Below are 26,603 nucleotides of genomic sequence, written 5' to 3' on the forward strand. Positions count from 1 at the left end.
GGCCCTGAATCTTGCCTGTCAAACCCTCCTCCCACTTACCCTCTTTCACTTCCACTGTCCATTTTAGGCCTCTTTGCTTCTAAGTGGAAGACTTAGTGTCCACATAGCCTATACATTCATCTTGTTTGGCCAGCCTCATTTTTAGGATATGTTGGTGATTGTTAGAGCACAGATTTGACATCCATTCTCTGAGCTCCACATTCCACATGCACAGAGGGTACCACTCACTATTCCCTCCAGTCTCTACCTGAACAGGAAGTCTCTTTCTTCCTATATTTCTTACTTTGCTTCTTAGAATAGGACTAGCTCCCTGGGCCAAAAGGCAAAATGAATCATTTTAGGTAACTTTATTCTTAAGAATTGTGGGCCATATCAAATATACTTGGTATCCCTGTATCTGGTGGCCTTTGCCGACCAGACTGGAGAGAAGTATAGCAGAAATTCAGAAAAGGCTGAGGACAAGCAAGAGAGGAGCAAATCTCCAGAAATATAGGCTCCAGATAGCAGCACTGTCTTACAGTCAAATTAGCAAACAAAGGAGGAAGAGCCAGCCTCCCTTCATTGTCAAAAGATGGCCAGTTCTAATCAGTATACTTAGATGGACACTACTCTCCTCCCTTTTCCCCACTCTCCCCTCCCTCAGCAATACAAAAAAAGGTATATCTTTTCATCATCACCTAGCTCAGAAAAATATTGTCTCCGACTTCAATTAAACTGAACTCCTCTATGAACTTGTTCCATTGTCTCAGGAAACCCAGGTGTTCCAAGGATCCTCACTGGGGACAGATACATGACAAACCCTCTGGTCCAAAGTCTAAGGAGAAGGAATCTTCTAACCTTCTGTTATATAGACTTCCATTCTGAATCAGAAAAATCTGTCCTCCAAATTATCCAACTGTAGCCTGAAGAGGGTTCTCTGCCTTTACCTGCAAACCAGTTGGGTGGAATGACAGGAGAGAGGTCATTTGTACATGACTCTGACCAGTGATGACCCTAAATTGTGGACAGAGCAGGTTGGTGAATGATAATAGCAAACATTTATAGAGTGCTTACTATCTTTCAGACACTGTTCTCAGCATTTTGCATAAATTCATTTATTTAATCTTCACACTAGGCCTATGAAGTAGGTTCCATTATTTTCCTCATTTTATAAATGAGGGACTGAGGCATAGAGAGGTTAAGTAACCTAGAATCACACTGATAGTTAGTGAAAGAGCTGGTATTTGAATTCAGGCAGTCTGGCTCCAGAGTCCATGCTCTTAACCTCTAGAAAAAACCACTTCTCAATAGCTTGCTCTGCTCCAGGCTCTTTAGATTAAGAAGTACCAGTGACATCATAGGGTAGCTATCTGCTTCACTGACACATGGAAAATGACTTTCCCACCATGCCAGCCATTAGCAAAGTCATAGATATTCTGAAAGCACAAACAACCTTTAATCGAGTATTGGGGCTAATTATGAACAACAATGGAATATATCTACCTACAACCATAACAAAGTCAAAGTTAGCTCTTCTCTCCTTTTCCTCCTGATTTCTAGTCTCTGAAGCCTCTACTAATATATGTATTCCTTGTTAAATCCTTGTGGATTTATCACTTTTCATTTCAGCACTTCCTAACTCTTGCTGTGGTAGAGGCATCAGGAATCTCAGAAGGTCTAGACAAGGAAAAATGGCCAAAGCCTACCGTATTTCCAAAGAGTCTTATGTGGAGAGGAACCTGGCCAGTCAAAGGGAGCTGATTAAGGGTAGAGTTGTAGGTTGGGGTGCAGGGGAGGAAGAGGCAGGCCAAAAAGAAAGGGAAGTGGCAAGAAGGGTGTTTGGATGGAAATGCTGCTGCCGCAGCCTTCTCTGGAGCCTGAGCTGTGCATTGGGAAGGCTGCCCACACAGGCTCTGCTTTGCGCGGAGCCCTCTCGGCTCAGCAGCTGGACACTCTTGGTACCTTTTCTTAAGGCTTGGGAGTCCACCATAATGCTCACTTCATTCAGCTCGGTGGCTTTGTCAGGAAATGCTCCTCAAAAGGAATGTTTCAGGCTTTTAATTTTCTCACTTTTTCTAGGCTCTGAAAAGTACCTGCTTCCCCAGTTTCTTACTCTCCTTGGGTCTCAGGTCAGAATGTCTTTCATTTTGGCCAGTGTAGAAGACAAATGGAATAGTCATTGAGGATGATTTCCCAAAACACTAAATTTCTTTCTCTTGTCTCCCTTTTTCCTTCCTTTGAACACACTCTTAAGAACCAAGCACACCAATTACTATGCTCAGCTTACCTCTAGAGAGAATAAATTGAGAGCTAAAAAGGAAATAATAGTGAGGTTAATACTTTCCTCTTCCTCCTTTCCACATTCCTGCTTTATCAGCCTCTCTTTTTAAACACTCTGTGGGAAGGCTAAAAACGTCAAATGCTTTTTCCCATTAAGGTGAGAAGTCCGATTGGGTATGAGGGTGTGGGTCATCCTGTCCCTGCTCCGTCTCTCCCTGTTGGGGGGTGAGCTTGGTTTGAGGACCTTGGGTATTCATAGCATCATGGACACCCTTTTTGGTTATGCCATGCTGTTTTCTTATAAGTTATTTTCCATTTTCTCCCCCTCACCTAGACTGGCCAGAACGGATATCTAAATGACATCAGGTTAGTACCACTTAGCATGTTCCCTGCTTCTCATTGAGCTTTTTCAGTGAGGTTAATATAATCCTGTAATGATGCTTTTCTTTGATGTTAACCAACAGACTCTCCAAAGAAGCCTTTTCTTCTAGCTCTCACAAGAGAAGGCAGATTTTTAGGTACCTCTGTGTGATCTATATCCCTCCTTGTTTTTTTTTAAATTTTATTTTGTTTTGCTGTAATCTTTCCAGTGGAGTGAGTTTGCTCCATGCATGGCTGCTTGTGGAATAATTCAATTTGTGGTTTTTGCAACATTGGATATTTTTCCCCATTTAAAAAAAAAAGGCTCCTGCTCAATGACTTGATTGTTTCTAACTTCATTTTAAGTCCTGGATAGGTGAAGGGGGGACCAAATAGGGATAGGTACTGCTCCCTCCCAGAAGTTTGCTGGAATTGGGCATTTTTGGAGGATTTCAACATATATTTATATTAAAGTAAAAGAATGGGTATCTTCTGGCTACCTTTCTGAATCTATGGAAATACGTAAAGAGCTTATCCCTCACACAGCAGGGAGAATGTTTTGTATCTTTCAGAAAGAATGGTACACACACACATATAAAAACACATACGAACACCTCTGTCTATGTAGTTTTCTCTTTGGGACAATGTAATAGGTAAGATGACCTCAGAAAGGACCTGTCTGCCTTAGCAGGGACTTAGAGCATGTCGTTTTTATGATTGTCCATGACTTGCTCTTAATGTTGGTGAAAGCTGCTGTATTAACTTCTCCAGTACCTAATATTCTCCATTTTCAACAAAGTAGTCATGAGAATCTCCCTTTCATTTCAGCCTCTCAGTCCCACCCCAGAGGATTATACAAGGCAGTGGTGAGAGAAGCACTGCTTTAGGACCATATCCTGGCACCAACTCATTTTAAGTATGTTCTTCCCATTTTACCAGTAGAAAAACTTACAGAGTACAGAAAACCTGAGTATTTAATACTAGAATTCAGGTCTAACCCTTTCCAAAGGGCTTCTCTTTTTGAATCCTAAACTTGATAAGAACTGACTAACTCAGATTAGTTAAAGCCCTCATTCCCAGGACTTCAGTTGTCCCTTCCCTATTGTCCTTTCTAAAGCCAGTCAAACCATATGGAAATTGGGATAGCGAGATTTTCCATTCTTGGGATGGAGGATTTATCTCCCTTTCCTTATCTCTGAACTTTTCCTAGACCTCCCCGTCCTGAGGTCCATCTGAAAGCCCCAGGCAGGGGCCGGCCCTGTGGCTTAGCGGTTAAGTGCGCGCGCTCCGCTGCTGGCAGCCCGGGGTTCGGATCCCGGGCGCGCACCGACGCACCGCTTGTCCAGCCATGCTGAGGCCGCGTCCCGCGTACAGCAACTAGAAGGATGTGCAACTATGTCCCGCGTACAGCAACTAGAAGGATGTGCAACTATGACATACAACTATCTACTGGGGCTTTGGGGGAAAAATAAATAAATAAATAAAATTATATGAAAGCCCCAGGCAGAGAGGGCTCTGCATTGTTCGTGGTGGTCAAGATAAAGCAGTTCCCCTTTCTAAAAAGAAAAAAAAAAAATTCCCATTCCATACTGTACACTTTAGGGTCTTAAATCATCCCAGAACACCTATAATGAACAGGAGTTTTAAACTAACTCTTATGTGTGACTTAATGCACAGTGCTTTATGGTCGCCAAAGTATACTGTTTCTGATTCAATCCTCTCAATGTTCTGATTTGGTAAGCTGGTTTACATGTAAGAAAACAAAAGCAGAGAGATTAGTGGCTAACCCAAGTTTACGTGGTATTAGTGGCAAAACTGGGACTGACTCTTTGTCCAGTATTCTTTTCACCACACCACACCGGCTGTCTACAAACATCACCCCTTTCTCTCTGAGTAGTGTTCTTTCGGGGCCATAATTCACATTTTCTGCTAGGAATGATGCCCTTATTAGTGCTGTGGAGCATCAAACTACATCAAACTGTGCAGATAATAGCTTGAAGGATCTAGTGAGCAGGTGCAGCCCTCTCCTATCCAGACCTCCTTTTAAGCTGCTGCTTTCCATACTGAGTTTTGATTAAAGATCTGTCATCTAAAATGCAGCTCCAGGGACTCTTAAGGGGGTAACTTCTTCCTCTATTTGAGTACTAGTCCAGAACTCTAATGAGTAGAAGCTGATCTTCTCGAGCTGCTTTATACCTCTCTTCCCAAGTTTGTGAAACAAATACCAATACACCAGATTCCATCATCCATACTGGCAGTAACTATGGCAACTTCCCAGTTCTTTGGAAGATTCTACTCCACTGATAAATAAGCTACAGTGAGGCTTACTGATATTTATTGCCACGTCTTCCACAGGCCTCTCTACCCACTGCCCAGACCCAATAAACTGGACTTTTCACCAGCACTAAATCTACTTGCAAAAACTGAGTTAGCTCTGATTTCACAGGAGTGTGAAGTATGAATGTTCTCTGCCCTTCACCCCCATCTCTCCAACTCATACAACCCAATCCAGTGCTCAGAGTTGAGTCTAGTAGCTTTCCCTAATTGCCTTATTTTTAGTGAAGTGTAAAGACACAACTAGAGATTAGGTTTAGTTGTAGAGAAGAAAAACTGATTTCTTTCCTGGCCAAGACTCAACTTAGATTCTCTAACTTTCAGGAGGGTAGTGTACTAACCCAGGTTAGTCAGAAGATCATCAGACAATCCACATTTTGAGCACTTGGTCATCACTGTCTTGGGGAAATTGGATGAGTACAGAAGTACTGCCACTTTGGCTCAAGCTTCCCAGGGTATTTGGTGTAAAGTTGACTCATTCACTGTGTACCTCTGATAGAAAGAGAAAGTAAATGGCAGAACTGCCCTAATAGGTAGCAGAGTGTTTGATTTAGGTATAAAAGGCCATTAGGACTTGTCTTGCAAAATTCAAGCTCTAATTTCTAATGAGCAGCCTTATCCATTGCCACTGCTGTATCCCATACCCCACAAAGACACACATCTTTGTTGAGTCCTCTCAGTAGACTTGCCTTTGTCCACTGAGACAGAGCTGTTGGCTCTCACTTAAGGTCTGGTTCTGTTCCTGGAGAGTCCCTGATTTATACTTCTTTCTTATTTCCCATTGTACTTTTGATATCCCCAAGAGAAAGGGGTAATTTGTGGGGGAACAGGAATATTTTCCAGTCCTCTATTCTAACTATGTAGAGAGAAGCTGTTAGTTAGAGATTTATATATACATCTACTTGGGATTCAAAGAAGAATTAGCATGTCCCTAACTAGCTGTGCCAGTGTGTTCTTAGCCCTCCATGATTGGCTTGGCTAAAAACTACAATAGTAGCCCTAGCATATATTTTGCCCATTTTCCCTACAGTACCCTTGGAGCAGATATTCTAATAAAGAAAGGTATTTTCTTTAACATTACCCCCTTAAGAAAAATACCTTTCTTTATTAGAATAACTCTGAGCCTAGTGTCTTTGAAGCTAAGAGGATTGGGATAGAGTTTTCTATTTGCTTTAGGTGGGAAGGTGAACAGGAGGGAGCCCAAGCCACTGTGATTTTTGCTCAGTTGCCACCCAGTATACATACCAAAATCTTTGTAATTACTGTCATTTTGTTTCCTCAGGTCATTAGTCATTGGGGGTGGGGGATATAAAAGGAAAATTTCTGCTTCTTGGTTGCTTATTGATTAAGAAGCAGTAAGAGCTCAACAAGACTTAGGGTTTTCAGGCCAACCTTGTCTATCTTGAGGAGTACAGCTATTTATAATCACAGGCAGTGGTTATAGCATCAGGGTAACCCTGATGTTTCCAGAGCAAAATAAGAGAGGATGAATTCCTTTTCTCAGTAGTCTTATGCCTTATCTAGGACAATAGGGTTATTAATATGGAGGCAGCTAGGCACAGTCAGTCCCCTGCTCCTTGCCATCCTGGGTCCCAGGGATTGCTTGATCATGCTGAGGACTTCAGCCCATAGAGACTTTGGAACCAATTGTTCCAAGATACCAACACAGAACTTCCACAAAACAGGTTGGGTCAATTCCGGACCATCAGACTGAGTTTTCCAGAGTGCCCCTTTAGTCTACTATACTCGTCTTCTCACCCCTGGAAAAGTGGCCATCAGCAGCACCTCTGCTGCTTAGACATGTGTTATGTGGAAGACCTGTTATAGGATTTATCCATGTCATTGGCTACTCCTGCCCTCTAGCAATAGTAACTTCTAGGAGTCCTTTTGTTTTAAGAACTCCCAGAAGGAGCTGGTACCCCTCTGCTCCCCACTATTTCCTGCATGTGTGGGATCCCTGCAGGGAGGTGGGGAAGAGACCACAGCCAATCTCAGCATCATGTATGTGGTTTCCCATCCACCTCTGGTCTGATGTATTGAATTAGTTGCCAGTGCACTGTCTTCCAGATTTGCCTCTGTGCTCTTTGTTACTGTACTGGATCTTGTTCTGTCTGCTCCCATCAAGTCTTGGTTGGCCAGCCAACTAACAAGAAGGCAGTGTCCATCCTCCCCACAACCCTCACCCTTTCTTTGTTATTAAAAGAATAGAAATGAACTCTCTCCTAGCCCTTCTGCTGAAGTGGTAGGTGAGGGGTGCTCTGACCACTGTGGTCTCTGCAGGGGGAACCGTGAGGGGCTGAGCCGCACCTCAAGCAGCCGCCAGAGCAGCACAGACAGCGAACTCAAATCCCTGGAGCCACGGCCTTGGAGCAGCACGGACTCTGATGGCTCTGTCCGGAGCATGCGGCCCCCTGTCACCAAAGCCAGCAGCTTCAGTGGAATCTCTATCCTCACCCGAGGTGACAGCATCGGGAGCAGTAAAGGTGGCAGTGCAGGGAGGAGCTCCAGGCCAGGTACCACAGCTTCTCTCCTTCCGTGTCATGCCCTTCATTTCTTGCTTGTCTTCTACAAAACATCACTGATAGTTAATTTTAACAATACACTTATCCCAATATAGTGCCGTAGAAACCTAACGTAGGGGAAATTTGATTTCTTGGATCTGTTGTCCTTCTGAGTCCCCTCTCTGATTTTCTTTCAAACCTTCTTTTCTAATTGAAAAAAACTGATTGGGATTAGATTATTTTATCCAATCTCTGACTGAGATGTGACATCGCTATCAGCCCAGGTTCAGGTTATATACTTAGATGAGAATGATAGCTGCTTTCATTCTGTGGCCTCTGAAATTATAAAGACAGTTTGTAGAGCAGAGAGAACCCTTAAAGTTTCGCTGTTTGTAATTAATTGGTAGCAGCCATTAGGCCAGAACTCCCAGAGATACTGCTGTAGCTGCTTCTCTGAAACCAGTCACTGAGAAGGAGCATTTGTTCCACATGCCAGCCCTGTAACCACCCTTCAGCTCTTCTGAACTGCTGTGTAACCTTTTCCATCTATTCCTGTTGGACTCTTAGCAGAGGGCTATTTAGCTCTGTATACCCAGTGGGCCTCTATTTCACCATCCTCCTGCCTCTGAAGTGCTTGACTCTCATCCCAGGAGTTCTGTAGTCTTGTCCTCAGAAGAAATCAATAGTGGTGAAGATTTTGTCTCTGACTCTTAAGTCTCTGCTGCCCTTCTCTGTTAACTCCTTTCTAACCCCACTGCCTCTGCCTTTACCCAGGCCCGTATCTTCTTTTCTTTAATTATGTCACTGACCTCCAAGCTGGTTTCCATGCTCCATCCTCAGCCCTTTTCAGAGCCAGTTTACCAATCTAAAGCATAGATCTAGTCACGTCAGTGCTCTTATAAAACGTTCACATTTCTGCATTCCCTGCATAATCCAAGTTACTTAATATAGCATAGCTTCCTGACTCTCATGTGCCGTCTCAGTCTCATTTCCAGATAGCCACCCTCTGGCCCGCCAGCCGTTTCTTGAAAATGTCCCCTCTCAGGCCGACAAGCCTTCTATTCATCCTTCAAATCCATGTCTCCTGCCACTTCTTTTTTTTTTTTTTTTTTTTTTTTGTGAGGAGGATCGGCCCAGAGCTAACATCTGCCAATCCTCCTCTTTTTGCTGAGAAAGACTGGCCCTGGGCTAACATCCATGCCCATCTTCCTCCACTTTATATGGGACGCCGCCACAGCGTGGCTTGCCAGGCGGTGCGTCAGTGCATGCCCGGGATCCGAACTGGCGAACCCTGGGCCCCCGCACCAGAGCGCGCGCACTTAACCACTTGCACTACCGGGCTGGCCCCAATGCCACTTCCTTTTTAAATCCTTCCCTCCCAAGAGTTATTGCTACCTCACTTTGCTTTCACACAACTTTGTTCATATCACTGATGCATCCCTTATCCTTATCAGATTGTAATCATTGTGTGGCTGTCCATCTCCTGTCAGAATTCTGTGCTGCTTAAGAGCAAGGACTGTGTTCCCTTCACCTTTGTTTCCTCAGTTCATTATACAATGCTTGGCTTATAGTAGATATTCAGTAAAAGCATTTTACCTGAATGCGTGTATGACTTGGAGAGCCTAGAAGAGGGAAAAATAGTTGGGTGAAGGTGGTGTGTATGTGTGTGCACAGGCATGTGCTTGGAGAGGCAAGACTGCCTTCTCAGCAACTTTTATGAGATGCTGCAAGTTGAGAAGAAATCAAAGAGAAGACAAGTCTCTTGAGGGACTAGGAATTTGTGTTTTCCCAGGAAGCAAACATTCATGTTTTCAGCTGTCTAATCATGATGGACAGATTCTAGGTACTTCAGGGGAGGTGCCTTAGCAGCCTCACATTTTGTTCAATTCCCGAACCAAACATTGACAGTCAAGGTGGTTACTGTCCCTGGAGAGCAGAAACCTGCTTAGATGAGGACTCCCATCAGCAGGGCAGCTGAAATGCATCTTTGCTAACGCATGGATCTTCCTAAGACAGTGGAGGAGTGAACAGAAGGGGAGTGAGGAGAAAGGGCAAGGAAAGAGTTGAGCCCTGCAGCTGGGCCTCCAGGGGTGGGGTGTTCATGGCTTGTGCTTACAACTCTTGGTGGGTCTCCTCTTTGCCTTAGGTATGGTGCTAGGTGCCCCTGAAGTGTGCAGCCAGGTCACCTCATCCCAGTCTGTCCGGGGCCTTCTCCCTTGTACTGCCCAGCAGCAGCAGCAGCAGCAGCAGCAGCAACAGCAACTTCCTGTTCTCCCACCCACGCCTCAGCAACAGACACCCTTGAATAATCACATGATCTCACAGGTGAGTCACCACTCAGTGCCAGAGCCCCCTCCGTTCTGATTTAAGTAAGCCCTGGAAGCACAGTCATGTCTCTTGTGCTGTGGGTGGCAGGAAAGATCTGTTTTTGGAGACATGCCACTCCCTCCTCCATTTCTCGTTTGTTAGTTGTGGGGAGAGAAGAGTAAGGGCAAAGGTTTAGCCAAAGTGCTCTTAGTAGAGTCAGCCTGGGATTTTTTTTCTTTATATGTCTTCCTTTTCCTCCTGAGAATTGTCAGTGGGATCTTTCATCCCATTCCACATTTCTGTTGTACCCCATCTCCCTCTACATCCTGTGTAATTAGCAAGGTGCTTTTGCTCACGATATCCATATATGGAGCTTGAAAAGATTACAGCTCCCACCATAGTCTGACTGAATGTATTCATGTGACTGTTGACCCATAAACACATATTCATGTGTAGCGGTTTGAGGGAAAGGAAATAGCACTCACTCAAGACCCCTGCCAAACATACACCATAAGGCACAAAAACCCCCAGTGTTGTCTTTGTTTCCCACACCATAAAAGAGCTCTCTCTTTCTCCTTCTGTTGCTGGACTGGTAGATGTTGGTACCAACCAGGGTTTGAGTAAAGTTTTGCTTCTGTGGAGACCATGCAAGTCATCAGCCTAAGAATCAGATCCTGTTCTAAACTGGAACCTCAGGGTTCTAGGTTTCAAAGTCTCCTCAATACTCTGAGGAGAGCTGTGCTGAGATCTTCACTTATTCTTTTCTTCCATGAATAGAGCTCTTCATGAATAGGACCCATACTTATCCTGAAGTATTCTCTGGTGGTCAGGAAGGCCATATGTCTACAGTCTTTTCTGCTGCAGTTTAAGTTCTCATTTCACCTCTCAGGCTCCCTCATCTCCCTGCTCAGTTAGTCCCGCTTGGCCTCAGATAATCTCTTCCATAGTACAAGAAGCAAGTCCCACGTACCAATACCCTAGGAACTGGAAACCAGAGTGGAAAGACCAGAATGGCACAGTACTACCCCATTCAAATACTGTGAAATGAGGCTAAAATAAAAAACAGTGAAGATCAAGGAAACCCTGCTTTGTGTCTGAATGTAACTCACACGCAAATCATTCCAGTCCTTCATCTTAGTCCCTAAATCAGTTTCTCTATAGTCCTGACTTCTTTCTTGTTCTACCACGTCTGCCTTATTACGTCTCCTTCATATCAGCTTACCTCACTCCATATTGAAACATAGCATGTGTGTGTGTGATTTTCCCTGTCTGTGTCTTAATTCAGACCTATAAGTGGGTAAACTTTGTGCTTCCCCCTCTGACTATCTCCTACTGTGTTTCTGTGTGTGTATGTCTGACTTTTCCAAGGTCCCAGAATTTTTCCAAGTTTTCTAGCATGTGTATTTTAATACAGTCTTGCTCCCTTTTCTCCCTCTTAGTCTTCCATCTGCCTCCTCCTTCCATCTGTATCTAGAAACAGACAGCAAGAATGGGAGAGGAATAAAGAGATAAGTAAAGAGAATAACTGTTTGGGACTGAAAACATTTTAGAATGTCCTGGTGACCAGCCCTAAATCCCAAACTTCTACTCAAATTCTGTCCCTGCTTCTGAATCATGAGGGTCAGGGGGTCAGTTGGTATTGACTGATCTCCTGCAGGGAATATGGTGCTAGGTTAGGCCCTATAGATTGGGGACAGGGTAGCATTATTTGATATAGAGATCTCTGTTCCCTCAGAAATTTATTCTTGAGGTTAATTGTGATCACAGACTCCAAACTGAAAAATCTTAATGTGGTGAAGTTTTGGTGTCCCTGAAGCACTTACGGTAGCTGCTGATATTATACCCGCCCCCTGCCCTGCTATGTATGCTTCGTTTTTTCTTCTTCTCCACTTTTTCTCCTTCTCTCTTTATCCCTTTCTTCTTCTTCCTACTGCCTTTTTCTTTCTTCTTTTCTCTTTTTCCTTATCTCTCAGCACTGGTGGCTCTCCAAACTCAAGTTACTGAGCCCCAGAATACTTATTGTTCAGTTTGTCAAATGGTACATAACAGTGCAGTGATAAAAGAAGTGACCACACACACATACACATGCACACACACACCCCCACCCCCCACTGTGCTTACTCTAAAGGTTTTCCTTTCGAAGAAAAACTGAGAACAGGTAGTTAAGGCCTGGGGACAGTGCTGGCTAAACCATGCTCTTTCGCTTCTGGCAGGGCTCTGCTGTAGAGCAGCCCTCATGTCATACATCAGCAGAATATGTGAAGTCAAGGGGTGAGGCTGAGGGTTAAAGGGCCAGTGGCTCCCTTTTGCCCAATTTACTGAAAGTGGAGTGGACCTCTTGAAAAGGAGCCTCTCTCCTGGGGTCCAGTCAGGCATCCAAGAGACAATGACGAGCCCACAATTCACCAGTAGGTGGCAGTCACATTCCTCAGGGCCAGTCTTTGGCTTCCCTACGGTTTTTCGGAAGTTCCCTAGCTCTGGAGTGTGAGACTCTCTAAGAAGACAACTGTAGCTGAGGGGAGTGGTGGAGTAACTTAAAAATAGCACTGAGACACCTGCCTTTACCACTACCCTTCCTCAGTCAGGAGAGGCCTAAGAGAAGAGCATCATTTCTTCTCTCTTCACTTTTTACTCAAAACTCACAAATGTGAAGAAAACAGGCAGAGTTGTTTTACCACTTCACTGTCCCTGTGGCTGCCCCTTCTCCCCCAAGGGATCTAAGGCCTGAAGCACAATAGGCCCTCCCTAAAGAGGAAAAAGAGGATTAGGATAACAGAAAATGGGTTTAAAAGCTGCCAGCACCAGTAGCTCATGCTGAGCAGCTTGGCCAGCAGTTATATGTGGAATGCCACTGGCTTGCAGAAAACAGGTGTACCAGGAGAGCTGAAAATTTGTTTTTAAGGCTACGGCAGCATCTCTCCCAGGTCACACAGTGGATTCTCAGTAACTTTTTCGTAACCAAGATGACTTACATTTTATTTAATCCAGATATCAGGAATATTTTCCATTTTGTGAGTCTTCTAATTCCTGGACTCTCTGTCTCTGGAACTGTTAGCCCCCTCTGTGAAAGGATCTCCCAGAGGTCTGTAGCAGGAGAGGATATCGATACCATGGTCCCCTACACCTCTTCATACAATTCTGTTTGACTTCTTTTTTATCCCCTCCTATTGCTGGAGTGGAGTGGAAAGAACATATGTTGGGCAGAACTAGGTTCCCATCCCAGCTCGGCCACATTAGCTGTGTGATCCTGGATGTGTGATTTAATTTCTCTGAGCCTTCCTATCTTAACTGGAAATACAAGTTATCATATCTCCCTATAGGCTTAGTGTGAGGCTGTAATGAGATAATATATGTAAATTAAGCAATGTATATAAATGTTATTTCCTCCTCTCTTCCTAGCCTCTCTCCTGTGTCCTACCCCTCCTACCACTAGGGGCTGTGACTGGAGAACTGATGAGGTGATTGAAATGGCTGGAGGGGAAGAAGAGAGAAAAAAATAACTCCCCATTAGTTGGTTTAGAACACATCGTGCTCCAAATAAACAAATCCTCCTGCTTGAGGCTAGTGAAGGGAGTGAAGGAACAAAAGCTAGAACTAGGCTATTTATATTTTATTCCTAAAGCTCTCCCTGTTTGCTTATGGGGGCATTTTTCATACTGCCCTCAGCCTGGAGGAGCACAGAACAATCATGGAGCAGGAGGAGGTAGCTGGAACCAGGCTTGAACTGGCTGTTTTTTTCCCTCTCTGCCCTCTGGAGGGAGATGATCCTTGTAAATGAGCACTTCCTCCAGGAAAGCTGTGGTGTGAAATCAGGAGTGTGGCAGGGAGATCTGAGCCAGACCTTGGATGACCCTTCCTACAGAAGCAAGAAATCCCTTCTCAAGTGGGCATTCAAGGAGTGTTATGATCGTGCTCCCCAAGAATTGCGCGTTCAGAAAAATGCTTTGGGAAAAGCTGTGTTTGGAATCAAGCAGCAGACCCTGGCTCTGAGAATCCTAAGATTGCTCACAACGGCGGCAGAGTTCTGAGTGGCTAACAGGGCAGAGTGTGTAGCGGTTCTTCTCGGTAGGAGACAGTGCCTCTCTGTCAGAGATGGGAAAGCCACAAGCTCCAGCCTGCTCAGCAGCCTTGCTATTCGTGTGAAATTTCTTTTATGATTAACCTTGTTGTCCCCTCCCTTTCCCTCCCCGTCTCTGCCCCCTGCCTCTCCCCGCACCTCCCTTTTCTCTTCCCTTTTCCACATGGCTCTCTGCTGGTCCACAGCCAGTACCGGCTCTGCAGCCCTCTCCGCAGCCTGTTCAGTTCTCTCCAGGCTCCTGTCCCCAAGTCCTTCTGCCAGTCTCTCCACCCCAGCAGTACAACATGGTATAAACCCCATTCCCGTTTTTGTCTTGTCCATGTGTGGCCTGTATCTGTGGGTATGTCTGGGTCAGTCTGTGACAATCTTGCAAAGCAGTTGTGCTTTTTTGGAGGGCCATGTTAAAAGGTGTTTGTTTGTGAGGGGCCAGAACAGGCTGAACTACACTCCATTCTAGTGACCCCATCACAGCTCGCTAGGCATCTAGAGATGCGTAAATATCAGTCAGAGAGGAACACTGAGTTCCCCTGAGTTTCAGGAGGAGAGCGAAATTGGATGTTGGTCTAACCTGGGCTCCTAATCCCTCTACCATGTGCATCTTTCATCTCCTCTGCTCCCTGGACATATCTGAGGAACCCAGTCTATTCTGTACAGAATGGTTCTCTATAATTTCCTTTAAAAATAAACACCATTTGCAGATTTCTCTTGTACCATTGGTAAAAACTTAAAATGTTCTCCTATCTTACCATGTTATTTTGCATAAAAAATATCTTCTGCTGCACAGCACGTGCTGTTTAAATTGTTTGTACCCTGACTACAAATCCTTTGAAGATCTGATTTGCCTCATAGTTGATAACTTCCATCATGGTTATAGGAGCCCTGATTTTTTTTATTTTGTGTTAATCACGCCTGTCGGCTTTTTCACTAGAATCCCCTCTTTCCTCCCACCTCTTATCTCCATTCTGAAAAGTCCTGGAACATGGACCTCAAAATAATCTGCAATCCAGTCCTCTTGTCATCTCTTTCTGCCCACTAAGGTAGCAAAATAGCTAGCAAGGAGATCAGATCCCTGAAAATCAAGTGAAACCGCAGGAAAGCATTGTCTTTTGTTTCTATTAGTTTCTTTTGCAAAAGAACTTCTGTTCTGTGTGTGTGTGTGTGTGTGTGTGTGTGTGTGTGTGTTGATTACTATCCAGGGAGCAGAAAGGATGAGGGAGCTCACAAACTCTAACCTATCACCATATAAGTGAGAGATGGAACTCCATCACTCTTGCTGCTTAGAGCAGAGGGCTGCGAGAGAAGGCAATTACAGACTAGCCAGTCAGTCTCGCCCTTTAGCTCGCCACTCACCCTGGCCTCCTTTCCGAGGTGAGAATTGGAAGTGTTTTCTGAAGGACAGGAGAACTCTAGGCAAGTGTCAGAGAACAGAGGTGGAAATGACCTCGAGAGAGGGAGTAAGGAGATAAGCAGCAGGAGTGGGAGCCCACCAGTCTTTCCACTGCATTGGCAGAGCTGGGAAGCCACGTGAACCAAGCCATCTCTGATCCACTCAAGGTGTTATCTGGGTCCTTTATTATAAAAACGAGATTTATGGCAACATAGGGGCTCTTTGTATGGTTGAAGGCATGAAGAAGACAGGAAATGGAAAGACATAGTCTTTTTTTAACCCACTAGTTTGTCTTGTTTTTTCTATATATAGAAGTTGTGTCATTGCTCCCATCTCCCCAGGACTAATTCTGATAAAGATCATAATCAGATAGGTACTGTTACCGCATATGTGGTAGGGACACTGGCTCTGGAGTTGGGCTTCAAACAGCTGTTCAATTCATAGCAATTTAAAACACCATATGACAGAGGCTTAGGGCTAAAAAGCACCTCCCAGGGCACAGAGGCAGGAGTCTCCCACATTGGTGTAAGGAAGGCTGTAGAAAGGGTTGCTATTTCTGTCTGTCTGTCTGTGTTGAAGCCAAGGACATGGGGCTTGATACAACCTCGGTCCTTGAGTGTCCCTCACTCTCCCAACAGGCAGATGACCTCAGCAACCCCTTTGGACAAATGAGTCTTAGCCGCCAAGGTTCTACTGAAGCAGCTGACCCATCCTCAGCTCTCTTCCAGCCCCCACTCGTCTCCCAGCACCCTCAGCAGACTAGCTTCATCATGGCTTCTACAGGACAGCCCCTCCCCACTTCCAACTATTCCACCCCTAGCCATGCACCACCTACTCAGCAAGTCCTGCCACCCCAGGGCTATATGCAGCCCCCTCAACAGGTGAGCGGCTCGGGCTCCCAGCTTAAATCACTAATTCAGTTTGTCCAATATTATAATCCTTCTTTTTTCCTCTAGTTTAGACACGCCAGAGGGAATATTTATCCCCCACCTCTATTGCCCCACCTTGCACTTGAAAGTTGGCTTTCTAGTCAGAAAGTCATCTTTCTATATAACACAAGACCTTCCTGATCTGTTTCAAACTTGTATACTAACGCTGCAATTGCAGGTCCCAAATATTTCCATTTATAGATTTCTGGCCATCAACCCTGATGCATTTAATAGTTTGGGGATTTGGGGACTGAATTTGAGAGACCTTCTCACATCTGTTTACTCTCACCGTAGATCCAGGTTTCTTACTATACCCCTGGACAGTATCCTAACTCCAACCAGCAATACCGACCTCTCTCTCACCCGGTGGCCTACAGCCCCCAACGTGGTCAACAGCTGCCTCAGCCATCCCAGCAGCCTGGTAAGAGGAACTGTTGGTGTAAGAAGGCAGTGGATAGGGGAAGGGCAGAGACTAGCAAAGAGAGAGGAATTTACCTTCCTCGTTTGAAAAAAAAAAAAAAAGGCAGGAATGATTAGGGTCCTAAAGAGGGTCCCAGGGTCTCCAGAAAAAGAAAAAGTAAAATAGGAGAAGGGAAATGACTGATAGAGTGTGACCTCCTAAACATTGTTGAGACCATGCTAACGTCTTCTCTGCCTTGCCATCCCTAGGTTTACAGCCCATGATGCCTAACCAGCAGCAGGCAGCCTACCAAGGCATGATTGGGGTCCAGCAGCCACAGAACCAGGGCCTGCTCAGCAACCAGAGGAGCAGCATGGGGGGCCAGATGCAAGGCCTGGTGGTTCAGTACACTCCACTGCCTTCTTACCAAGTGGGTGCATTCTGCATTGGGAAGGAACCCCCAGTCCTGGGGATGAGGAAAAGGAGGACAGCCTCCCACGCCATCCAGTCTGACAACTCCAGCATGAAAATATTACTTACATTCCCCTTAGATTTTTTAGATTTTTTTCCTCGGAGAGAAAGCCCAGAGAGTCTGAGAAGAATCTTTATTTAAATTGTTTGGGCGCCGGCCCAGTGGCGTAGCGGTTAAGTGCGCGCTCTCCGCTGCTGGTGGCCTGGGTTCAGATCTGGGCACGCACCGGAGGCACCGCTTGTCAAGCCACACTGTGGCGGCGTCCCATATAAAGTGGAGAAAGATGGGCACAGATGTTAGCTCAGGGCCAGTCTTCCTCGGCAAAAAGAGGAGGATTGGCAGATGTTAGCACAGGGCTGATCTTCCTCACTAAATAGATATATAGATAGATAGGTAGATAGGTAGATAGTTTGGTCTTTATACAGACACGCAAATGAGTAAATGCCCAGAAAAGTAGGATCTAAAGGAAATCAGTCTCCTTCCTCTATGTTAAGTGCCCAAGGGTGGTGTTTGGAGAAGAGGAAAGTGGAGGGAGCTCTGTAAGCGTTTCTTTTAGGCAGATGAGGAGACTCGGAGGAGTCTCTAAGAGGTGGAGACGGAGAGTGCCCTAGTCTAGTGATGACTGGACTGTTCTCTGGATGAGCTCATTGGGAATACGAGTAGTCGTTCTCTTCTCGTCTCCACCCAGGTCCCAGTGGGTAATGACTCGCAAAATGTGGTCCAGCCGCCTTTCCAGCAACCACTGCTGGTCCCTGCGAGCCAATCTGTGCAAGGTGGCCTCCCAGCAGGGGGCGTTCCAGTGTACTACAGCATGATCCCGCCGGCTCAGCAGAACGGTACGAGGTGAGGACTCCTTGAGTTGGGGCTCATCTCCCATAGACCTTCAGCAACTGTTGCACCATGGTTTTGTTTCCACTGTCCTAAGAAAAGAAAGGCAGGGGTAAAGATGCCGGTGCTGCCTTAAAGCAGGTAAAATACGAGGGAGTTCATTCTCCATTTCTCTTGGTAGATTTGACATTTGCCTAAGAGCTCATCAGCAGAAAAAAATCCTGCTTCAGAAACAGAGGCTTTATAATTCCCCCCATTTTTTGTTTTTCTAATCAGTGGGATTAAGAACTATGGGATAGAGACTGCTCATCATTAAAAGAAGCAATTTGGAGTATATATTTGTAAATTTTTCTATGTACCTCTGTATCCATGTATGAATCTCAGATGGTCTATTTCTGTATGTCTATTTATATGTATCATAGTATAGGTCATAGCTATTAGAATTTTAGAGGTAGAAGTCACCTTAGAAATATCTAGTCCACTCCCCTTGTTTTATATTTCTCCCTTCTTTTATAAATGAAGAAATTCCAGCTAGCGATGTTAAGAAACTTACCCAAAGTCACACAGCTAGTTAGAAGCACGGCTGGAACTAGAACTCAAGTCTGGGCCTACTTGTATATATTTCTGTCTGTCTCTCTCAGTGTGTATATGTTTATTTCTATCTTTTTTTATGTATTTCTCCATGTTGTCTTGAGTTTTGTGGGGATTCTTCCTCATTTGTCTTTAGAGGACTGTGTTTGCCATTGTGTAAACATCCTAAATTACACATCTCCTTAGCTCTTTTTTACCCGTCTCTCTCTAGCACTGTGTGTCTGTGTCTGGCATTCTTTTTGTCTGTTTCTGTTGTGTTTCTCAGAATGTGTGTGTGCGTGCGCACATGTATGCACGTGTATGTGTCTGGTGTTTTCACACTGTTGGGAAGAGCATGTGTCACTAACATTCCATCTGTAGCACTGATTAGCAGCTTCCTAATTGAAAGATGATCAAGTACAAATATATATAATTAACTTTGAACTGATGAGTGATTTTAGAAATTGCACGGCAAATTGGTCTGGGAATGGCTTGGAGCTGCCTCTGCTTCCCACAGGGGAGGCGCAGGGAGCAGCAGCTGTTTGCCAGGAGCTGTGTTCCTTCCTCTGCTGCTTTACCACTCCTCTCTTCTCCACCTCCCCAGCCCTTCTGTGGGGTTTCTGCAACCTCCTGGCTCTGAGCAGTACCAGATGCCTCAGTCTCCCTCTCCCTGCAGTCCACCACAGATGCCACAGCAGTACTCAGGTAAGAGGATAAAGAATTGGGGGTCTAGGGGCTGGCCTGGTGGCGTAGTGGTTGAGTTTGCATGCTCCGCTTCGGCGGTCCGGGGTTCGTGGGTTCAGATCCTGGGCGCAGAGCTACGCACCACATATCAAGCTATGCTGTGGCAGGTGTCCCACATATGAAGTAGAGGAAGATGGGCACGGATGTTAGCCTAGGGCTAGTCTTCCTCAGCAAAAAGGGGAGGATTGGTGACAGATGTTAGCTCAGGGCTAATCTTCCTCACCAAAAAAAAAAAAAGAGAGAGAATTGGGGGTCTTGGGCACTGGTAAGAGCAAACACTGCTGTAGGACTTGTGCTCTAGAGCTGGGAAGGGCAGAGAGAATTCAGGCATTGGCTCTGTCCCTGACTGTGACCCCATCACAAGGAAAGACCAAAGTCCTGGCTGGTGTTTTCCAGGGGTGCTAAAATTGACCTTTCAAGAGAGGTGAGGTTGGTTGCCCCATCCCTATCCTTGGGAAGCCAAATCTCTGACTGAATTCCTTGTTTTCTTCCTTTCTTATTCTTTTTTTTTTTTTTTTTTTTTCCTGAATTCAGCATTCCACTCACCACTCACATGCCTTTGAAACACAAGTGCTTCCCTCTGTCTCTTGCACTCATTCTTCCAATAGACAGCTTTTCTTTTCTCTTGGGAGTACGGGGGAGGCTGAAAAAATGCTTTTTAAGCCATATCTTAGATTTGTGAGGCAATTTTTTGTATATGCTCACATAACATTGTGTCATTCTAATTCTCACCACAACTTCATGAAGAGGAAATTTAAGACTCAAAGAGGATAAATGACTTGCCTAAGGTCACAATCCTAGAATTTGAATTTGGGTCTTTTGACTTTCCATAACCCATGCTACATCCTCAATATCAGGTTTCTGTACTCGGTTCCTTTCCCTCAGTGGGAAATAAATGGATCTCATATTAAACAGCTACAGGCCCTCTTTGGAGGGGCCAGCTATCCAGCTGAATGGACTTAAGCCTTGCAGTCTCTCACTGTCCGCTTTTGCCAAGAGCTCCAACATACCAAGTTTGTTTCCCTTTAGCCCCATCCTAACATAGCATTACACTGCAGTTGAAGAAACTTCAGGGATTCTGGAGGGGAGGAGGTCTCAATGTTATCTCCAACCATCCCCATTCCGCACTACTGTAGGAATGTTGGAGTGCCCTCTTCTGGTGAGAGGGAGGTATTTTGCCAGTTTTCCCCATTTTAGAAATGGAATATTTTTCACGTAAGATTTTTTGCACTCTGTTAGATGCTGTAGAGTGGATTCCAAAATTAATCTTGCTCATAAGACATGATAAATTCTTACTTCCAAGGAGCAATGACTTCTGCCTTCATCCAGACCAAACATAGATCTCCCACAGGCTGAGAGGTTTTAAGTTGAATAGCCCTTACCCTTTATTACATTATTGGTCTCTCTAGCTGCTTCTCCTAGTGTCTGCCAGGGGCACTTGACCTTGAAATTCCCAGTAGAGTATGGAAATTGTAGAAACCAGCTCCAAGAACCACTGTAGCCTGTGGTGGTGCTTGGTACCGCAGGGCATTTTCTCTCCTGTTTGTTAAAATAAGTGTGTGTGGTGCATATGGGTATACTTGTATGTACATTTTTGTGTGTGTCATTAGTGGTATATCAGTATATCTATTGGGTTTCTGTGGTTGTATCTCTTCATCTTCAAATACAAGGTCTTTGAATCAGAAACAAACCAAGTGAAAAGAATTTTTTATTACCTACTCTGGACCCAGTGCTGGGTTAAGTCAACTGAAACAGCTGTTGTTCTGAAAGTTGGCAGCAATAGAGATCTGGGCTGGGGTTGGAAGGACATAATCTAGGCTCTTACCAAATCAATAGAAATGGAGGAAACCCTCTTCATCGTCTACTTCCCTCGCTTCTTTGGAATTTTCTGTTGTATTTCCTTTCTTCTTAGCTACCCTGATTGATCCTAGGCTTCTGACTGACCCCTTGTACTTTTCCTAGATAATGGGACCTTCTGTTCCACCATGTCATCTAAGAGACCATATTCACCATACCATTGATTTTTAAAGTCTTCAGTCCCTGCTTATGGAAATCTAAGAGGAAGTGGAAGAAAAGAAATAAGTGCTGCTTCTGTCTTCCTTTCCAGTTCACCCTTTACTGGGAAGATAGAAGGCCAGCATAGCTCACAAGGGCTGCTATGTCACCTTCAGAGGACAGTCACCCGCCCTTCTCCCATGTAACAACATGGTCACTTTTCCAAAAATAAAGGCAGGGATTAGGATTGGCTGTTCCTGGAACAACTGTTCTGGTTTATTAATACATTTTTGTAGTTTCCCAGTTCACTCCTAGGCCTGGACCTTAATTATTCCACGATGATATCAGACATAACTGTAACCCCAGGAAACACTTTTTTTCCCACTAAAATGATGGCTTGCAGGTCCCTTGAGGTTTCTGCAGGGATGCTAGTCTGAGAAAGACACACAGAGACATGAAATGGCAGTGATACCTATACACAGACTCCCAACTCACAGTGACACAGCAGCATGGCCAGAGTGAGGTACATACAGAAATAGCCTCTCACATACTTACTGGCTCATTTTGTAGCTGAGGGGTTTCCAAAGCTGAGACTAACTCTTTTTCTTTCCCACTCCCTGAAGATATCCCTCCCCCCACCAAAAAAGGGGAAAAGACCAAGATACTGTTGCATTCTATCCTGTAATTTGGGAAAGATGCCTGTGGATTTTATTTCTCTAGACATTCTTTTCCATAGATTTGATTCCTAGTGGTAAGGAAAAAGCCTTATCAGTCTTCTACCTCAGTGATTTAAAAAAAAACTCAACAAAAACCAATTCTGCCAGACATAAATGTCATCTGTTTGTATTTATGCGGTTTGCTCTGCCCAATCGACCTTTCTGCCCGGGTTTAATGATGCCACTTAAAAAGCCATTCACACGTCCTCTCTCCTTTCAGAGCTTTCAAGCTGAAATTGATTTCCTTATTCAACCCCTTTTCCCCCCTTCCCACTCCAACCCAGGCTCCTTCCCTCAACCTGATTATATGGAAGTGCTGTCACTGGGCAGTGGGGTGGGTTTTTTTTTTTTTTTTTTTTTACTGCCATGTCTATTAAGAAGTAGTGACAGTTCAGCTGCTAACGGATGCCACCTGCTTTTGGCTTTAGGAAGAGAAGCATAAGCATCAGCTCATCAGCAGAACAGTGTTGTGTCCTCAGCTGTGAAGGAACAATGCTGCAGACCAGCGGGGGAGGACTCCGTGTGGGGAGGAGCTCAGGACTGAGGCTGCAACTGAGAACCCTGGCTTTGTTTTTGTTGGGATCAGAGAAAATAATACGAGGACTTTGTTCTCTTTCCCCTCCCCTCGAGCCCCCTAATAGCTCCTTATGGCTACATGCTGGTATTAGAGCTTCCACCGAATTGCTTATGCCACACCCTACACACTCACACATCTCCCACCCTTTCCTGGTCCAGGGCATTACGCTCAGGTTATGAGCTGCCTTCTAGAAAAGCTGTAGATTTGATTATTTTTGTCTTGGCCCCCTCAGGTGGCAATGAGGTGTTTGAATAAGGTCAATTGCAATTTTGTTGGTAGAGAATGTTGGAGCAGGTGTGGCTCTTAGGATGGGGAAATAACAGGCCCAGAGGAACCAGCATGAGGGGGAGTTAAATGCATGACCCTCCACAACCGTGCAATCTTCCCGTGGCCCTTCTACAAGCAGTGCTGATGAATACCCTGTCCCCCTTGGCAGGGGATGGGGACATGCGAGCCTGTGACTCTGAATATTTGTGCTCTCTGATTAGATGAACCCTAGAGTGTGGGGGCCACGGATTGACTAGGGAATAGGATACGATAGATGCTGTGTCTCCTGAGCTGCTTTCTCAGGCCTCCTGCTGTTTCTTTTCCTTTCCCTTGACCAATGCTACCTGAGAAAAGCAATCATGCTCACTTGCCAGCATGACTGGTGCCCAGGGCAGAGGCTGCAACATTTCCCGTCACAGCAAGCAATGTGATGGCTGCAGCAGTGGCAGCCCCAGAGCACCGAGCCGTGCAAGTAGCAGCATTGCAGTGCGTTTTCAAGCTAGCAACCCCCAGTCCCATTTCTCTACCACCACACACACATGAACTCAGCATATCCCTCAACAGAAATATAGCTTGGGAGGTCAAGAGCAAACCCTCACACTGGACAGTCCCCTGTGGGGAAGCAGAGCTCCTACCCATCCCTCCCAGCAGGGACTGTCCATCAAACTGCTTCTCCCTGACCCCTTACCTGGCTTTTCGCCATGAGGAAGATTCAGGACTTAATGTTCTTCCTTGTTGAGCCCTTTTCTTCCCCGAGCCTGTGAGAGGGCAAGGCTATGCCTGGTTGCCTGTGCTAAAACCTCAGGATCGCAGTCAGTCACCTGAACCTGTCAGTGAAACCTTCTGAGGGTCTGACCCTCCCACTCCATTCCTGCTGTCACGGCTCTAATTCAGAACCTCCTTGTTCTGTTTCCGTAGCTTCCTAATGGTCTTCCTGCTGCTAGTCTCAGCCTCCTTCCAGCCATCTTACATTCAGCCACTTGAGTTAGCTCTCTAAAGCACAAGTCCTATTGCCAACACCTACAGGATAGAGACCCTTACCAGAATGTGCTTCAGACTCTGACACCAACTATGTGCGTACTGTCTGACTCCCTAGTAGACTGTCCGTTCATGAGGGCAGGGACCAGCTCTTATCTATTATACACCCAGTGCCCAGCAGAGGAGCTGGCACATAGTATATATTGAAAACACAAGTACACGTCTCATCTCCTACTTCCCCCACACAGCCCCTGTGCCTTAGCACCTTGAATTATTTGTCATTTCCTGAATATGACATCCATCTCTCTGCCGTTTCTTTTGCTTGAAATGTTCCCAGCTCACCCCACCCCTGCCCAAGAAGTGCTTCCTAAGTCTGGCTTAGTGAAGCTATGGACATTCATCTTCTCCAGAACAACCGGAGATCACCAACTTAATCTGCAGCCATTACCAGAAAAAGCTGCATATGCCAGCATCCCTAGCCCAAGGCCCAGACTGGGACCTTTACCATGCGTGGGCTTCTGAGCAGTCTGACCTGGGCATTTGGTAATACCCAACTTTGACAGAATGGAGTAGTTTTCTGCCGAGCATACCAAAGTACCCCTCACCAGGTGAAGGCCAGGGTAGCATTGGCATCTGGGACTTCTGTCCCTTCCACTCAAACTTCCACTGATTTGGGGAGAAGAAGTCAGAAAATAAATCAGCAACTATCTCAGATTCCTAGCAGGACACAATTTAAGTGACCCTGAGGTGAGTGGGTGGATTTGCTTACTGGCTGTCCCACTCAGGGTTAGCTGGAAGACCAAAATATAGTTTGAATTCACAACCAACTGCTTTCTTCCTGCCACTCAGGAGTGTCACCTTCTGGACCAGGTGTGGTGGTCATGCAGCTGAATGTCCCTAATGGACCCCAGCCCCCCCAGAACCCATCCATGGTCCAGTGGAGTCACTGTAAATATTACAGCATGGACCAGCGGGGGCAGAAACCTGGAGACCTGTACAATCCTGACAGTAGCCCCCAGGTGAGTCCTGCAACCCAGCTTTGTCTTGGCTAGGAGGTGATCAGATTCTTCTCAGGGAGTGATCTTTGCCCTTGACTGACCAGCCTCTTTTACATATCTTTCCCTGGGCACTTTCTGGGGAGAAACACAAGAAATAGAGAAGAGTGTCTTCTTTCAAGGAACCTAAGATCTAAGGGACACACATTTGAAAATGCTAAGAGAATACTTAAAACAGTATGTCAAAAAGTGGCTAATAATACAAATTAATTAGGGACTAAAGGGGCATTTTGAAGGAGCAGTCTGACTTTGGCAGAGTTCAGCAAGAGAAGTTTCCTAAGGGGGATGAATTTAAGCCAAGCCACAGGAATAACCAGAGGGTAATGTTTGGTGTTTATATATGTGTGCTCCTCTCTCCCACAGGCCAACACACAAATGAGCAACAGCCCCGTCACATCTCCTACCCAGTCTCCAGCACCCTCTCCTGTCACCAGCCTCAGCAGTGTCTGCACAGGACTCAGTCCCCTTCCCGTCCTCACACAGTTCCCTCGGCCTGGGGGTCCAGCACAGGGTAAGGGGTTAGATTAGGGCTGGCTGCTGTCAAATTCACCCTTCACATCCATTCCCAAATGGGGAGATCGAGAGGGTAGCAGCAGTGTGGTTGGTCATCCACCTCTAGGAGACAGCTCTTCCTTTAACGTCCCTGTTTAGGCCAAGGACGCCTGCCCTTCTTTAGTGCTGCCCATAGTTAACTTACTCCAGGCCTCCTTTACATATTTAGTATTTACTACCAAGTAAGGAGGGGGTTATGAGCCAGGGAAAAGAAGTTCACTGAACTTTCCAACGAACCAAAGAGTTGAACCCATCAGTAATGAGTCTGAGGGCTGGGAATATGGGGCTGTGTCAGAAACAGTGTGGTTTTAGAAGAGGGATTTGGGTTAAAAGACTTGGGTTCAAGTTCTAGTTCCACCACTAACTAGCTTTGTGATGTTGAGCATGTCACTTAAACTCGGAACCAGACCTCAGTTTCCTAATCTATAAAAGGGGGTTAATCACACATAAGATAGGAATAATCTTATCTGCTTTCTGCCTTGGCTATCATAAGCAGTATAAAAATAAGATGAGAATATGGTTTTAAAACTTTAAAGTGCCCTGAAATATAATATTTATCAATAATAATAGGTAACACTTATGGTGCTTAATATGTACCAGGCATTGCTATTAATGCTATACGTGTCTTATATTCATTTAACCTTCCCAGCAACACTAGTGAGGAGAAAACACACCCAACATCCCATTTCCAGTAACAGCCAGGATTTGAACCTAGGCAGTCTGGCTCCAAGTCTGTGCTTTTATCCACTACACTGTATTGCCTCTCCTGTGACTCAGAAACTTTAGCCCTGGCTTTGGGGTAGGGAGAATCTATATAAGAAATAAAAGACATTCATAAGGGTCTGAGGTTTCCTCCAGGGCCTTTTATCTACAATAGACAGAGCCCTTCTTCAAGGGTAAGGGAACCTAAGAGCCCCATTTGTCTGAGATACAGCTGAGAGCCAGGGGGTTTAGGAAGAGAGACAATTTAGTCAGTCACATGGGCACTCCTATCATAGAAAAAATAGGAATAGTATGCATTGTTGCTGTCCATCTCCAAAGCCCCTTGAAGACTCATAAAAGTCTTACCATGAAGGTCAAACTCCCAGAAAACCATCTGCTCCTCCTCCCTAGGTGATGGGCGCTACTCCCTCTTAGGCCAGCCATTACAGTACAATCTGTCCATCTGCCCTCCCTTGCTCCATGGCCAGTCATCTTACACGGTGCACCAGGTAAGGGTGTCCACCATCAGCCTTAGGGCCACCAGAACCCCCCTTCTCGTCCAGGCCCCCATCTCTGAGCCACCCACCTCAAC

At 45.4% G+C, this 26,603-nt stretch overlaps 1 protein-coding gene across 21 annotated transcripts in view; it reads left to right on the plus strand.

Moving 5' to 3' along the window:
* Positions 1–26,603, plus strand: part of R3HDM2 (R3H domain containing 2) — a 137,788-nt gene that overhangs the window by 106,895 nt on the left and 4,290 nt on the right. For 16 of the 21 annotated variants that reach the window (XR_009222527.1, XR_009222526.1, XM_058557834.1 and 13 more), the window contains 12 exons: positions 2,594–2,625; positions 7,234–7,466; positions 9,601–9,779; positions 14,025–14,126; positions 15,865–16,107; positions 16,450–16,576; positions 16,825–16,985; positions 17,716–17,870; positions 19,030–19,130; positions 24,552–24,721; positions 25,121–25,268; positions 26,423–26,520. Coding sequence is in view for 19 of the 21 variants with exons in the window: in XM_058557834.1 (XP_058413817.1) it covers positions 2,594–2,625; positions 7,234–7,466; positions 9,601–9,779; positions 14,025–14,126; positions 15,865–16,107; positions 16,450–16,576; positions 16,825–16,985; positions 17,716–17,870; positions 19,030–19,130; positions 24,552–24,721; positions 25,121–25,268; positions 26,423–26,520 (1,749 nt within the window). In the remaining 2 variants the exon portion in view is untranslated. The remainder of the gene's footprint in view (positions 1–2,593; positions 2,626–7,233; positions 7,467–9,600; positions 9,780–14,024; positions 14,127–15,864; positions 16,108–16,449; positions 16,577–16,824; positions 16,986–17,715; positions 17,871–19,029; positions 19,131–24,551; positions 24,722–25,120; positions 25,269–26,422; positions 26,521–26,603) is intronic. The other 5 variants (XM_058557844.1, XM_058557848.1, XM_058557849.1 and 2 more) reach the window with 2 other exon arrangements.

This window comes from Diceros bicornis, chromosome 17 (assembly GCF_020826845.1).
Source record: "Diceros bicornis minor isolate mBicDic1 chromosome 17, mDicBic1.mat.cur, whole genome shotgun sequence".
Taxonomy (NCBI): Eukaryota; Metazoa; Chordata; class Mammalia; order Perissodactyla; family Rhinocerotidae; genus Diceros; species Diceros bicornis.